The following is a 15,476-nucleotide window of genomic DNA, read 5'->3' on the forward strand; positions in this document are numbered from 1 at the left end:
ACGCCAATTAGCACAAATGGTAAGTTCCGACAGTGCCTACAAGTGTGCCTACTGGCCGCTAAATGGCAATACCGGTTTCATATGTATACACCTGGTAGTGGTTTATGGTAATGATCTTCAGAAAAAAAGGTGATAACAAAATTACAAGAAAGGAATACATTTAGAAAAATAATATTACAAATTAATACGCTATCATGATATTTATTAATTTTTTTAATACAATGTTGCAGTTTTTAATCATAAGTAGAAAATAAAGTTTAAAAAATAAAAACCACAATATTGTACTGTGTATTTATTTATCAGGTATTTGATATGCTTATAACAATTTTTCTATTTGAATTTAACACAAAATCCCTGCTTGAAATTGATATGTGAATCAGGCAACAATTATAAGGATTCAGAAATTAGAACACTCCGCCAACAAAAAACGTCTTTTTTGATCCACCCAGATAATTAACGAAAAAATCTTTCGAGACAAAATAAAAGTTAACGTAACAATCTTTAGAACTGCTAGAATATTACCGGGTATTACTTTTATTTGTCTTTATACACGTTTCAGTACGTAAATGTCGTCTCAGATTATTAATTTGTGAAAACATGCGACCACAATTACCACAATTGTGAATTTTTTGGCAGTCATGTTTAATGTGGTAATTTAAACTGCTTTCTAGTGAATAAGTTTTATGACAAACGGTACAAGTATGGATCTTGTATTCCTTGCGTTGAAAATTATACAGTTTTAACGGACAACTACGAATTTCATGCAAATTTTTATAATATTTCTGTGAAAAAATCTTCTTGCAAAAACGGCATTCATGAACATTAATTTTTGATTCATGTCTATATGCAGACGGATGGCTGATGATCTCCTTAAATGATAAAAGCGGCATTTCATTGTAGAGTGATCTTCCATTATCTGAAAAAATAAAAAAAAATACTTATGAAGTATAGAAAAACAATAAATTGTTTCACTTATTTTATCCGTTATTACCGGATTTCCGAAATTAATATTAAACGTACTTAAATTAAGTAAATGAAATATAAATTTTAGTTTTAAGAAGTGTATTTCTCACAGAATGTGCAAACAAGTGATATCGCCCAATCTGAATTTGGGATACAGTGGCTTTTCATAGTTTCCACAAACAAAAAAAAACTAATCAGTATAATAAATTATGAATAAGGTAAGAAGAATTGTAACGAAACAAAAGAACGTAAAGATTTCGAATTTGCGTACTAATGCTCATAGCTATTTCGATTCTTTACATGATTTTATGAATAATTCCTTAAAGCACCGTCACAAAAATTTCTGACAAAAAATAAAGTATTTACTATTAATAATTTTAATAAGTATATAACACCTTACAATGCGAGAAGCTTATGTGTAGAAAACATGTCCAGAAAAAAGTCTACAAAATATTTTATAACTGTCAAACAGCAAAGTTTTGGCAAACAAATATTTTTTGTAACGAAAGTTTCATAAACTTGGGATATTTGCAGGTTAGCGATTTTTTACACATAAGACTCATTCATCTAATCACCAGGTACAACCCTAATCAGAGATGTCCACGGAGAGTTCCTTGAATCGCTTTTTTCCCCTTCTCCAAGTGCTCCTTTGTGTCTTTTCCTCGCACGCTCGTTCGCTCTTTGCCTGGGGCGCTAAGAGCGGGGATTGACGAGTGACAGGTTTGGACTCTTTACTCTTTCCGTGTACATCCCTGATCTTAAATATAATTTTCAAAGTGAAGTAGAAAACGCTTTTTTTTCTTCGAAATAATGTTCTAAATAGTTAGAAAACACGTCGAATGCCTTTTGCCTGTCTTCTACTACAAACGCCTTGTCGAATATGTCTTCTAAGACTTCCAATCTCTGAATATATGCGACCACATTCATTACATTCATGCTGCCTACCACAATCATGCTTTTTATGCGAGTACAGATTTCGTTGATGAGTGAATGTTGCACTGCAGTTTTCGCAAGCATAAACTTTATTTTTTTTGGAAACTACTGTTGGCAGATTTAAGACACAACCATGAAATTCATAGGGATATTCATTAGGAAAATGTGTGAAACTCATATCTTCTGATTCTTCAGTTTGTGGCGATTGGAAGCTTGTCACTTTTTCAAGTTTCAAGTCCGGCATTATGTCATCCATGATAATATAGCCTGCAATAAAAGAAAAAAAACTATATTGGTAATGATACTAATAATTTAAACAAAAATAAATTGATAAAAAAATATATAAGATAAAGGACTTTCAAAGGATAGAAAAATATTCACCCTTCGCTCCCACTCTTTTTCACCTCAGCCTCTCGCCCCTATGCAGTTATCTCCACATGCATCCCATTCCGTATTCTTGCTTTTATGTATACCTCTTCGCTACCCCCTCCCCATATATCCATCTTTTCTTACACACTACCCCCACCCACGACCTCCATCTTTCCTCCATTATGCCTTTATCCGCCTACCAATCCCCATTCTATATCCCTCTACTATCCACCCCTCCTCTATTCCCTAACTGCGTCCTTTTTTGCATCTTACTCTCCTTCAAGAACCTCAACTCTCTCTACACAACAACCCGCTTATATCCCTTGTACCTTTATCGACCACACACCACCAGTCATTTAATTCAGGACTCTTCAGTGAGCGGAAATTCGGCCGCAAATACTCATTTGCCACATGTCTCGTTTCCACCACCATGAACCTCTACTCAGCTGTAAGAGTGAGACGAAATTTTTCCGTGCTGAGTTAGGCGGCGTAGTAGTGGAAACGGGACACATTGCAAATCAGTATTTGGGACCAAATTTCACCTCGCTGAAGACCCCTGATTTAATTTATTGCACCTTGCTTCTTCTCAAAATAGTATAAGAGAAATGGGACTTTTCACGCCGAGCGCAAGACGGAGACGAGTATGGTAAAAATACAAGTCGTTAAAAGCCCCTCCCCCACGCCATTGGTTCATACGGCATTTTGCATAAGAAATATATAATTTTAGATACGCTTTAAATTTAGGGCCGGTTCTTCATGACATTGAAGATCCAACCAAATCACTTCAATTGGGTCCAAACTATCGAAAAATATGTCAACGCAATCAACTGGATGCTTATCGATTATTTTTTATAAGACCTTTTTTGGCAGTTTCGGTCGGGTACCCGTCTGTATTTCTTGTTCTTGGGAAATGAAGTAGGGGATGTCATGATAAGGGGAATATTGGAGGGGGGGGGGGTTGTTGAGTGGATGAAAAAGGGGCAGTGATGGTGACGGAGGGGACATACGCAATGGAAATTTTGAATATGGAATAGTGGAGTGGTTGAAAAGAAGTGATGGGGCGTAAATAGAAGAGGGAAGGGAGATTAGGGCACAGGGTATGCGAATAGGCGGTGAGGGGAAACATGGAAGATGAAGTAAAGCAAGTGATTGGAGGAGCGTGGAACGGATGGAGTTAGGGAATGTATTTGGATAGGGGTGTGAAGGATTAAGGAGAAAGTTAAGAGGATAATAAAAAAACAATCCGATAGGTAAGGATAAGATAGGATAGAATAAAGGCGAGAGGGGGGATTGATAGAGTGAAAGGGGGGATTTAAACGACATATTTACCATCTTAGTAGGCTAAAAAACCCTTTTTTGCAGCTGCATGACGTCTAATGTGTCTAATTTTTACTTCGTGAAAAGTGTTTTTTACTACTTGGGAACTAAAAAGTAGAACTTCAGCTTCGGTTCACAGGCACGAAAAACGGCTAAAACCATGCATCTTTAACAATAAATATTTTATACCTCATTCTGTGATTTAATCAGAGAACCAAATTTTGATCAACTCTTCAGTAACAATTTTTTACTGAAGATTCAAGAATCACTAATTAAAATTTTTTCAATTTTCGAAACGCGCCATGTTAGTGGCTTGGTATAATATCTTCTAAAAGAAAAATTATCTTTAATGACAAACTAAAATACGGTTAATGATAAAAAAAATCTAAAATAGGAAAGGACTTTAAAACAACGAAAAAAAGACGAATGTGTGTCAACACAATTTTAATTCTTTTTTCAAATACTGTCATTTTACGTTAACATTCATCATTAAATTCTTTGTAGGTGTTTTGTGGATAATCAATATTCAACAGAAAACTATGCTTAACCCTTTAACGGCCAAGCCTTCTTCCTGTTGAATAAAATGTCTCAAAAAATTCAGGAACAATGTATGGTCGTTTCCTGATCGATTTAATCAACAAACAAAACTTTTTTTTACATTTTTATCATTTTCTCGGTTTCTATTCAGCGTACGGTAACTAAGAATCACCTTAAGAAATGCGGAATAGTACACGTTGATCTAAGGCAAGCATTGATTTTTCGGAATTCTAAGCTCGTTACCTGAAAATTAGGAAAATCTAAAATAGCGAATGTCGCTCAGCTACAACATTGGTCGGTAAAGGGTTGAAAATAAAAATATTGTAATAATTTGGAAAAGACATAGCACATAAAATAGACTGAAGAATATTACAGAAATATATGAAGATATATTTGTATGTTAAAACAAAAATCAACGAAATATTTTATATCTTTCTAACGTAATACTAAATCTTGTTGGTAACAAAAATGTGATATGCAGATCATATTTTATTTTGATAACAACGTGAAACATATATATATTTTCCGTATACTAAGTAACACAGCTAGTAACGATATAATAATAATTAATAACAGAGATAATTTTTCTTATATAAAGACGGCTTTTATGAAACTAAATTGAAAGTATCCCGACCTTTTCTTATTTAATTACTGTGATGCTTCATGATCATTTTGAGACCAAAATAAATAAAAATCGTTACAACATTTTTTTAAAAACTTAAATGTCTAATTGGGGAGAGGAAACGAGGTATATAGAATAATTATGTGTAAACAGCATTGAAGTTAGAAAAATTACGTTTTTCGAAATTTCTCCTTTTTGGTTTATCTTAATGCTATGGCATGTCTGAGTAGGATTGGAGGGTATGCCATTTTATGAAAACTTGTCACTATGATGCACAGGACCTTAGTTATTTGAGAAAAAACAACACATTTTTGACAGTTATATCTTCTAAATTATTGGAGGTGTGGCGTTCATTGTTTTTTTAGTTTTGCAAGGAACTTTATACAACAATGTATTTAGTTATCTCAAGCTGTTTAACATGTAATGCTTCTTTCTAGGTCAAAAGATAAAGAGTTAATGCCAATCAATCACTAGTTCTTTAATATTTCCACAAAACTATAATTCACCCCCCCCCCCAACAGAAATTAAGTTTGATCAAAAAGGGTTTTAACCATTTTTTTTCATTTTTATATCAAATAGATCGTAGCGTGCCACATCAATTTTTTCATTTGTATATCAGAATGATCGTGACGTATCACAACATTTTTTTTTACATTTTTATATCAAAATGATCGTGACGTATGATAGTAATGAGACCCGAAAAAACCGGAAGGTTCAAGACCTTTTGGACTGAGTTCCATCGATGCCCAACATGTACAAATTGGTTTCAAAAGTGCAAAAAAATTATTCTATTTATTTAAAGATTATTTCTGACATACAACGAACCTTTGTAACTATACCGAAGACCCTGATTTATATTATTTTACGGGCTCATTTTTTATTCACAGTCGATTTACATAAAGTGTTCTTTTCGCAAGTGCCTTTTCAAATTGCTAATCTCCGAATATATTTTACCACATTTGTTACAAGTATGTGAACGTCCACAATCATGCTTTTGATGGTAAGAAAGTCTATACTTATGAGTGTAACTAGCATTACAAATTTCGCAAGTATGCGCCTTCCGCGGATTATAGATGCATTCATTTACTTCATGATACTTTTTATATTCCAATTGCTCGAAAAACTGCTTGCAGTATCGGCATCTTTGAATGCCAACTCTTGAGTCCTTAGATGTCGACTGAAGTTTTGAATTATCTATTAAATTCGGCATTTCCGTCCAAAAGAACTCTAAATTTTCTGTAACAAAATAAAAGGATTTATGTTAGGGTTGTATTTTTATTCATTTTTTTTGGCAGAAGTAGTGAGAAAAAGCAACTATGAAATCATAATCGTTTTTGATTTCCAATAGAGAAGAAATTTGATTTTACCTTGATTATATATCTCTTGTCTTCGATTTAGATTCGAATAAATATATATTAAATTGGATTAGATTCATAGTAAATAGCAATTGATTAATTTGGCGTCGAATTTGGATCAAAATAATTTTGCAACTGTGGAGTTTCAATTCTTCTATGCCATATCCAAGTAAGTCATGACCGTATACATAGACATTGAAATTTCAAAATTGAACTTTCGAGGAAATTTAATACGTTTTTTCACGAAAAATCATGAAGTTAAGGATTCAATTAGATCGTTGAACATTCATCTTCTTGCTTGAATTAAACTGTTTTTAATTTTAAATTAAATTATTTTTTGGTTGAAATATCAGGTGTTAGATTTTTTTCATCCTCACGTTAGTTGAAAATAATTCTCTTTGATCAAAAATGTAAATATTTTGCTGAAAATTCCCTTATTTCATACCCTTTGTTTAAAACTAACCTTTTGTTAAAAATTATATTTGCGGGTTGGTAATTTATCTGTTTTGTAGAAAATTCCCCTTTTTGGTTTAAAAATTCAACAATTTGGTTAAAAATTTTCTCTTTCATGACTGAAAATTTTTCTTGGTTCAACACTGAACTCACTATTGAAAATCATCTTGTTTGTTAAAAACCAAGCTGTTTTGGGTGAGGATTCAATTATTTGGTTAAAAATGAGTAATTTTTTGTTAAAAATTCAACTATATTATTGAAAATTATGTTTGTTGTGCAAAACTAATTGAATTATAATTGAAAATTTTACAACCCCATTTTTGTTAGAAAATTGAGTTAAGACTTTTTTTTATTATTATTCAAATTGCAACTATTTATTCTCAATTTTCTAGTGGAAAATGTAGTAGAAAAATATTTTTCTTGTCTATTATTCGTCTTTTGTGTATGAATTGAGCTATTTTTTTATTGATGATATAATCTTTATAGCTAAAGTATCAATTATTACATTTTTCGTTGAAAATTCTGTTCCTTTTTGGTGGAATATTTAACTACTTGATTTAAAGTCGAACTCCTGTGTAAAAATTAATATTTGTTGTTGATGATTTATCATTTTAATCACATAGGCATCTCTTTGGTAGAAAATTGAGCCATTTTATTGGAAATTTGCTTATTTTATTTGAAAGCTCATTTTTATAACTAAAAACGGAACTATTGAATTTTTTCTTGAAAATTAGAAATTAATTTCCAGAGCCATAGAGATTTTTTAGCCCAAAATATCAAAATTGGAATTTTCCTCTTAATCTGAAAATAACATTTTTCTAAAACATTCCTCGTTTTATAATTATTATGTCCGTCATGATTAACCAACGACTTTAAAAAAAAAGTGTATAAGAAATGCCACTCGACAGACACGCATATAGCTGTCTGTGTTTTTATATTTTAAAAAAGCCTTTTATTGCGCAAAACCTTAGCAAAATGATATTTGTAATCTTATCAAGAATAAATAAAATAGATGGTAAAATTACTATGCACGTAAAAATAGAACATGAATATGAACATGATAGCATGAAAGAAGCAACATTTAAGAAAATTGTTTTTTAATATTTTAACATTAAATCCGGAACAATGATGTACAAACTTTTTTTTATTCGTTGCATACTTACGGCCACATATTTGATAAAAATATGAACGGCCACAATCATGTTTTTTATTATACAAAAGATTTCGATGATGCACGTAACTAGAATCGCAAATTTCGCAAGTATATAATTTTTTTTGCTTTAAACGTTTTTCATGATTTAAAAGTCCGAAAATCGTTTAATTGAAATGAGGTTTTTCTACCATTTCTGATAGTAGCTGCCTAATATATTCTGTAACAAATGAAAAATAAATTTTTGTGCAGTCATATTATTGACGACGATATAAGGTTGATCAAAATTAAACATACATTGGGATCAGATTCTTGTCCTTATTTTGGATTTGGGTTGCATTAAATTTTATAGCGATTCAACGAAATATTAAGTTTTATTTATTCATACTATTTTAACTTTAGAAGCACTTTCTTGCAATACCGAAGAACCATTCCTTATCTTATTTTCCAGAATCATTTCTCACCTAAAATCGATTTATGTAAAGTGATCTTTACGTAAATGTCTCTTCAAACTGCTAACTTCTGTATATGTCTTACCACATTGGTCACAAGTGTGCGAACGGCCACAATCATGTTTTTTGTGAAAAGAAAGTCTATACTTATGAGTGTAACTAGCATGACAAATTTCGCAAGTGTATGACTTAAATTTTTTGTTGCTCCTTCGGGGTCTATACGAGTGGATACAATCGTACATTTCATGATGCTCTTTATATACAAATTGTTGAAAACTCTGCTTGCAGAAACGGCACCAGAAAAATTCATCACTTGTAGCCCTAAAATTTCCTGTAACAAATAAAATACAATTTTTTATACATTGTTTGAAAAATTCAAAGTGAAAATGCTGAAATTAAGCAAATAATTTAGGCTGAACAAAAAACAGCAATAATCATATTATTATACTAGTAATAATAAAGTAGTGATAGTCATATAATATTCTTTATAGAAGCTAAATGTTGTAAAGAAAATGTAATCGGTTAATGATTTCGTGGTATTAATTTATAGTATTTATTTGCATGATCAAATTCGCCCCTATGGTTAAATTTACCACGGTCTACACTATTATAAGTTCTTAAATATACACACAAGAAACAAAATATAATTTTCTTTATCAATTTATTCTTTAAGTTGAAAAATGACAAAAAACCATATTTAAAAAATAGGTTCCCAACCAACTTTGCTCTGTTTATTCATATTTTCAAAAAAAGACGTGGAATCATTATGAAATAAATGTTTAACTACAGAATGAATTACTTGATTTATTTAATTCTTATAAACAAATTAATAGATAAAACTGATATATTGTGCATTTTCTTTGATAAATGCATTATTTATACAGACTTTGTAGTTTAATTACGTAAAAGTAATAATTTATCATAACCGAGACCTAAAAAAGAAAAATCACCACATTTATAAATAACTATTAGAAATAAATTCACTTATATCAACACATCGTTTTATCTGGAGAATAATATTATCAGGCAACTTTCAACCAAGAAAGATTTTTCATTCAGGAAGGAAAACAAATTTAAACCAATTTGTTAAATTTTCAAGTAAAAAGACGAATTTTTTTATAAAAGAGTAGAATTTTCAAACTAAAAAGATAAACTTTTAACAAATCTGTTGAATTCTCCACCGAAAGAAATAAATCTTCAACAAAGTAGTTAAGTTTTCAACTAAATAGCTGAACTTTCAACCAAAAAAGAAAAAATCTCATAAAAAATAGAACAGTTGATTTTTTTTTGCAGAAAACTATTAATTTTCAACAAAAAAATCAAATTTTCAACTAAAAAAATTTTTTGTAGTAAGCGTTGAATTTCCAACCAAAAAAGTAAAAAAAGTACAACCTGATGGTGGAATTTTCAAGCTAAAAAGACCAATTTTCTATAAAGCAGTAGAGTTTTTAAACGAAAAAGACCAATTTTCCACAAAACTGTTGAATTCTCCATCAAAGGTGAATGAATTTTCAAAAAAATTGTTAAATTTTCCAGAAAATAATTAAATTTACGGTTCAATAATGAATTACGAACTAAATAGTTAGATTTTCAACCAAATACCTGAATTTTGAACTAAAAAAGAAAAAAATTCAACAGAAAATGAATAGATTTTTAACAAAATTGTAAGGTTTTATAGAAAATATCTAAATATTTTACAAAATAATAAAATTATAAACCAAATAATAAAATTTTCAACCAAGAAAGAAAATGCTTGAAAATCTTAATTTTGAATTAAAAAAGATAAACTTTTTACTAAAAATGAATTAGTTAAATTTTTAGTAAAAAAATTTATTTTAAACACAAAGAGAGAAATTCTGAACTAAAATGATGAATTTAAAGAAAAATGCATCGTACAAAATCCGTGAATTCTTAAGCACTCAAGGAAAAAATTTAAAATATAATACAAATATGAGTTTTCATTCCAAAAGTTATTTTTGACCAAAATAGTTCAGTTTTATACCGGCAAAGACAAATTTTCGGGTTGAGGAATTAAAATGTTCTATGTTCAAAAATGTGCATTTTTTGTAAGAATAACAATTGTTGTTCAATATCAATTTCTTGTTTCTTGATATCATTGTTAAGATGAAAATCAACGATTCCGCAGAAAAAAATTTTTGTTAAAAACACTATGAGTGAATTTTTTTTTATAACGATTGTTCATAATAATGATAATGATTATTGAAAAGAAGGATTATCTATGACTATATTATTCTTCGGGGAACAAAAGAAGTAACTTCAGAGATAAGAACAATATTCTATGTTTAAAAAAACAAAATAAATAAATTTTTTATCATAAAACTTGTTTACAACAATATTAATTATTATTGAACGGTAATATATTATATGAACATATAATCATTGAGATAAAATTGAATGATCCGGTAGACACAGGTTGCTGATCAATCTCTCTAGCAATCACCCCAAGCTAAGAACCTCACGAAGTCGTTATGTAAGGTTCCCCACTTGGGTCCATTAGTGGCCAAGGTCTTTTGTTTCAAGCTTCCTTCACTCTACTGACACTCTTTTTACTAACTATTTGCCGCCATACTTTCCTGTCCTGGCATACTTCTCTAACTTCTTTTATGTCCATGCATTTTTTTATGCAGGCTCTCGTGTTTCTGTGACTTCTTATGTCTCTTCTAACTAAGGTCTCATTTACACAGTCTAACCATTCTTTCTGCGGTCTACCTCTAGGCATGCTGCCATTTACATTATTTTGACACACTTGTTTCGTTCGTCGTTCATTTGGCATTCTCTTAACATGTCCGAACCATCTTAACCGATTTCTTTCCCATGTGTCTACTAACGTCTCTTCTGCACCACATTCTTTTAGAATTATCACGTTAATTGCGTTAGTTTTACTTTTATCTTTTTCTTGATAAGTCCATGTCTCGCTACCATATAGAACAGTCAGTAAAAATATAGAATTATGTATTACCATTTTAGTTTTATTTGATATATTTTTACTTCTGATAAGAGGACCTACTCTACCAATAACCTTCTTACCTTCATTTATTCGTCTATCTAATTCCTCATCTATCTTCCCGTCCCTAGTAAATAAGCTACCAAGGTATACGAACTTATCAACTTGTTCAATTCTCTCATCATTTAATAAAATATTGCATAGTGTTTTCTCACTCTTTCCTTCGAAAACCATAGTTTTTGCTTTATTTACGTTAATTTTGAGGCCCATGCTCTTCATGCTTGCATCTAGTTTATTCAACACTCCTTGTAAGTCTTCGATAGACTCTGCCATAACAACCTTATCATCTGCGAACGCTAACCCACGTACCCTTACTGTTTGGAGATGGGGCCCGTTCATTTTTCGGAACGGATAACATTTAAGAAAGGTCAAATTTCAGAATGGGTTATAATACATAATGGTAAAACTTAGGAATACCAAAAAATTCGGAAAAAGGAATAAATCAGAAATCCAAAACTCTGAATAGTATTTATTCGGAAACCAAAGAAGCGGAATGGGTAAAAATTCGGAAACGTTAAAATTAAAAATTTTTCACGAAAAATTAATTATTTTCTATCATTATATCATTTAAAAACAATTTTCAACGTACAACATAAATTTATTATATGATATTTAAATTCACTGCGATAAGCATTTGTTTGCTACCATAAATAAACAATTATACACCTGCTAATAGGTATATTTAGTAATAATTCCGAATTTTTCTACTTTCCGAATTTTTCCTCTCCGTATATTTACATATTCCTAATTTTTCACCCTCCTAACTTTAACGCTTCTGAATTTTCACCCATTCCGCTTCATTGGTTTCCGAAGAAATACCTTTCAGAGTTTTGGATTTCCTACCTATTGCTCTTTCCTACTTTTTACTATTCCTAAGTTTTACCATTATGTATTATAACCCATTCTGAAATTTTACCTTTCTTAATTTTTACCGTTCCGAAAAATGAACGGCCCCCTTGGAGATCCACACCCTCTTCGTCGAAGAGAGCCATTCTTAAACACTTGTCCATAAATAATATACATAACCATGAAGAAATAACGCATCCTTGTTTAACTCCTTGAATAATATCGAAACAGTCACTCAGTTTCCCATTCACTCTTACACTCGCTTTGCTACCTGTATATATTGTTTTTATAGCTTGTAGGATCCATCCATTGACTCCATATTCTTTTAGGACTTCCCAAAGTTTACTTCTATCTATCTTGTCAAAAGCTTTTTCTAGGTCAACAAATGCACAGAAAACTTTTTTTCCTACTCTCAAACTTTTTTCTGTTATTTGCCTTAAGCTAAATATTTGATCCGTACATGACCTTGCTGGCATCAACCCACTTTGGACTTCCCAAATCTTTGCTTCTGTTATTTTTATTACCCTGCGAATAAGTATTTTTGAATATATTTTACTTACGGTGCTTAATAAGCTAATCCCTCTGTAATTATTGCACTCGCTTTTATCTCCCTTTCTCTTGTACATTGGTAAGATAATCGCTTTTTCCAATCGTCTAGGACGTCGCCCATCTCGAAACATAAATTTATCAATTCGCACACTCTGTGTGGTATGTACTCGCCACCGTGTTTAAGCATTTCAGCGTTAATACCGTCTACCCCGGCAGCCTTACCGTTTTTCAAGTTCTTAATTATATCCCTAACCTCAGTAACACAGACTTTCTCAATTGAGTTTTCCATCGCATCGTGCTCAACATCGCAGTTGTGGTGTCCTATAGCTTCATCTCCGAATTGTGTCCTGAAATAGTCTCTGAAACCCTTTAGTATTCCGTCTGCATTATATACCATTCCCCCCTACTGTTTCTCATGTTGACAATTTCTGTACTTTTGTTTCCTTTCATTTTTAAATAAAGTAGTTTCCTGCTTCCTTCAAAGTCGTTCTGTATTTTTATCTCTTCTTCTGCTCTAATTGTATCTTTACTTTCTTTAACTAATCGTTTAAGTATCCTGTTTTCGCGTCTATAATCATTTCTACGTCTATTTATTTCTTCATTGCTAAGACCTGCGATGTTCAAAGTTCTCTTGTACGCTTCTCTTTTTGCTTTTTGGGCAGCCTGAATTTCATCATTCCTCCATGCATCACCAGACATTCTTCCTACAACTGCGGTACCACACACTGCGATCGTACATCTAACAAGGATATTCCGTAACATTGTCCAGGCGCCCTCTATATCTTTGTTTTTTATACGGTCCTTCCATGTTGCCTTATCTATGCTTTCGATTATATATATATATATAATGAAAAACTTCTTTCGTGATGGGTATAATGCGTTTTTTAAAAATATTAATGAACATAGCAAAGTAGGTGGTACATTTAAAAAAAATGATATCCCCTTTTGGGGTCAAAATAACTCACTCAGTTCAGAATTACCCCAGAATACAGGGTAAATATTACCCGAAAAGGGTAATTTTTCAACGAATCTGTTTTATTATCAGATAATAACAGAATTTCTCAACATCTTTACAGACTATATGGAGCTCTGAATTAAAAATGTTGTAATTTAGTTATTTATCTGATCAAGGATCTTCTCATTTCGCTTGGTTGGGAATCGAACTGCAGAAATTCCGATTGCCGGTCGGGTGCTTTCCCATTAAGCTACTAGAGAGGTCGAGAGAAGAATCCTTATTGAGAAATACACGCATTATTATGCTAGGTCTTACAAGTAAAAAATTTCAAGGAATTAGTATTATTATCAAAGAATAACAAAATTTCTGAACGTCTTAACAGACTGCATGGGGCTATCAACTAAAAGTTTTTTAAATTGATTTTTCTTATGAAAAAAGATCTTCTATTTTCGCTCCGCTGGGATTTGAACCACATATATATCTTTCGAATATAGATTCCCTAAAAAATTTGACTTGTTACACATGGCATAATAATGCGTGTATTTCTGAAAAAGGGCTCTTTTCTAGATCTCTCTAGTAGCTTAATGGGAAAGCATCCGAACGGCAATCGGAATTTTTGTGGTTTTATTTCTAGCGGAGCGAAAGAAGAAGATCTTTTTCAGGAAAAAGAATTAATTGAAAAAAATAGGATAATTTTTTACAGGTAATATTTGCCCATAAATCTGGATGAATATAACTCCTATTCTTTTGGGCAATGACGACTTGTCCTCATGCCTATTTCAGAACCAGATTGTACGTGCAGGCTGATCCCTCTAGTATTTTCTTAACTCGGGATAAACTATATCGATAAATAAATTTATGCCTTGAATTAATAATAACCTTTTTTCAGCTCACCATGTCTCGTCTTGAAGCACGTGTCAGGACGATTCGTGGACTGCCCACTTTTTTATGTGTAATACAAGGTAATAAAACACTCTACTCTGATTAATTACAAGTTTATTTACAGATAATTTAATACTACTCTAATATTTAAAACGAAAACAATATAAATAATATTTATAATAAAAATTTACCCAAGTCAGCTATAATATATCAGACATCGTGGTCTTTACGTAAATGTCTTTTTAAATTGCTAATCTGTGAATACATCTTACCACATTGATTGCAAGTATGTAAACGTCCGCAATCATGATTTTTATGATACGAAAGTCTGGTCTTATGACTGTAACTAGCATTACAAATTTCGCAAGTATATAAATTTTCTTTGCGGTTCATTTGCGGCTTATAGAGACAATAGTCGATTTCATGATGCCTTTTATATTCATATGATTCAAAAGACTTGCTGCAGAATTTACATCTATGTGGAGAAAATTCCAACTTCTCTGATAGCGCCTGATATTTTGAAATCGTCTCAACTCTAAAATTCTCAAATCCTATATTATCTGTAACAAAGTAAAAGCAAAGTTTGCGTTAGGAGAATTATTATATTGGAAATTCAATTCTGATGTGATATTGCCTACACCAAAATCAGTACTTGTAATAAATTATAAAACAATAGTTTCAAAATAAGTGTATAAAGCAGACGAAGATCTTACCCATCACACGAAAAAATATTTTAGTATATATACATTTCACGGGTCGCAAACAGGCAAAATAATATTAATGGTTGTCTAAATTGGAAAGAAATAGTTACGAAAAATCAATGAAAGACCAACTTTTTGAAATTAAAGTTTACTTCTAGCAAACATATTGTTACACTTTAAAATATGGTTATGATTTTTATGTTGCGTGAAGCAAAATTCGTCCAAAGAATTGGAAACTTTTTAAATATTAAAAAAAGATACTCTTTTCAAGAAGTACCTTGCTCTTTACACTTTTCAGTTACATCTGTTTTTTTATAACGAAAGTATTACTTCCGATACTTAAATTTTATTCAAAATTAATTTTATT

At 31.2% G+C, this 15,476-nt stretch overlaps 1 protein-coding gene across 1 annotated transcript; it reads right to left on the reverse strand.

The window, feature by feature from the left end:
• Positions 1-5,513: 5,513 nt before the first annotated feature.
• On the reverse strand, positions 5,514-15,472 carry LOC117168537 (zinc finger protein 54-like). The gene is made up of 3 exons (XM_033354272.1): positions 14,681-15,472; positions 8,237-8,482; positions 5,514-5,977 (listed from the first exon to the last, which is right to left on the reverse strand). The coding sequence occupies exons 1-3, from the start codon at positions 14,799-14,801 to the stop codon at positions 5,634-5,636; spliced, it is 711 nt and encodes a 236-aa protein (XP_033210163.1). The 5' UTR covers positions 14,802-15,472; the 3' UTR covers positions 5,514-5,633.
• Positions 15,473-15,476: the final 4 nt, after the last annotated feature.

Source organism: Belonocnema kinseyi, chromosome 2 (genome assembly GCF_010883055.1).
Source record: "Belonocnema kinseyi isolate 2016_QV_RU_SX_M_011 chromosome 2, B_treatae_v1, whole genome shotgun sequence".
Lineage (NCBI taxonomy): Eukaryota > Metazoa > Arthropoda > Insecta > Hymenoptera > Cynipidae > Belonocnema > Belonocnema kinseyi.

What these genes read in the sequence shown, in the direction of transcription:
- LOC117168537 (XM_033354272.1), bottom strand. Translation starts at nt 14,801, where the DNA reads ATGAACCGCAAAGAAAATTTATATACTTGCGAAATTTGTAATGCTAGT. An exon ending in ACATACTTGCAATCAATGTG is followed by an intron (nt 8,483 to 14,680) that starts GTAAGATGTATT and finishes TATTTGTTACAG; the next exon opens with GAAATTTTAGGGCTACAAGT. An exon ending in GCACACTTGTGACCAATGTG is followed by an intron (nt 5,978 to 8,236) that starts GTAAGACATATA and finishes ATTTTGTTACAG; the next exon opens with AAAATTTAGAGTTCTTTTGG.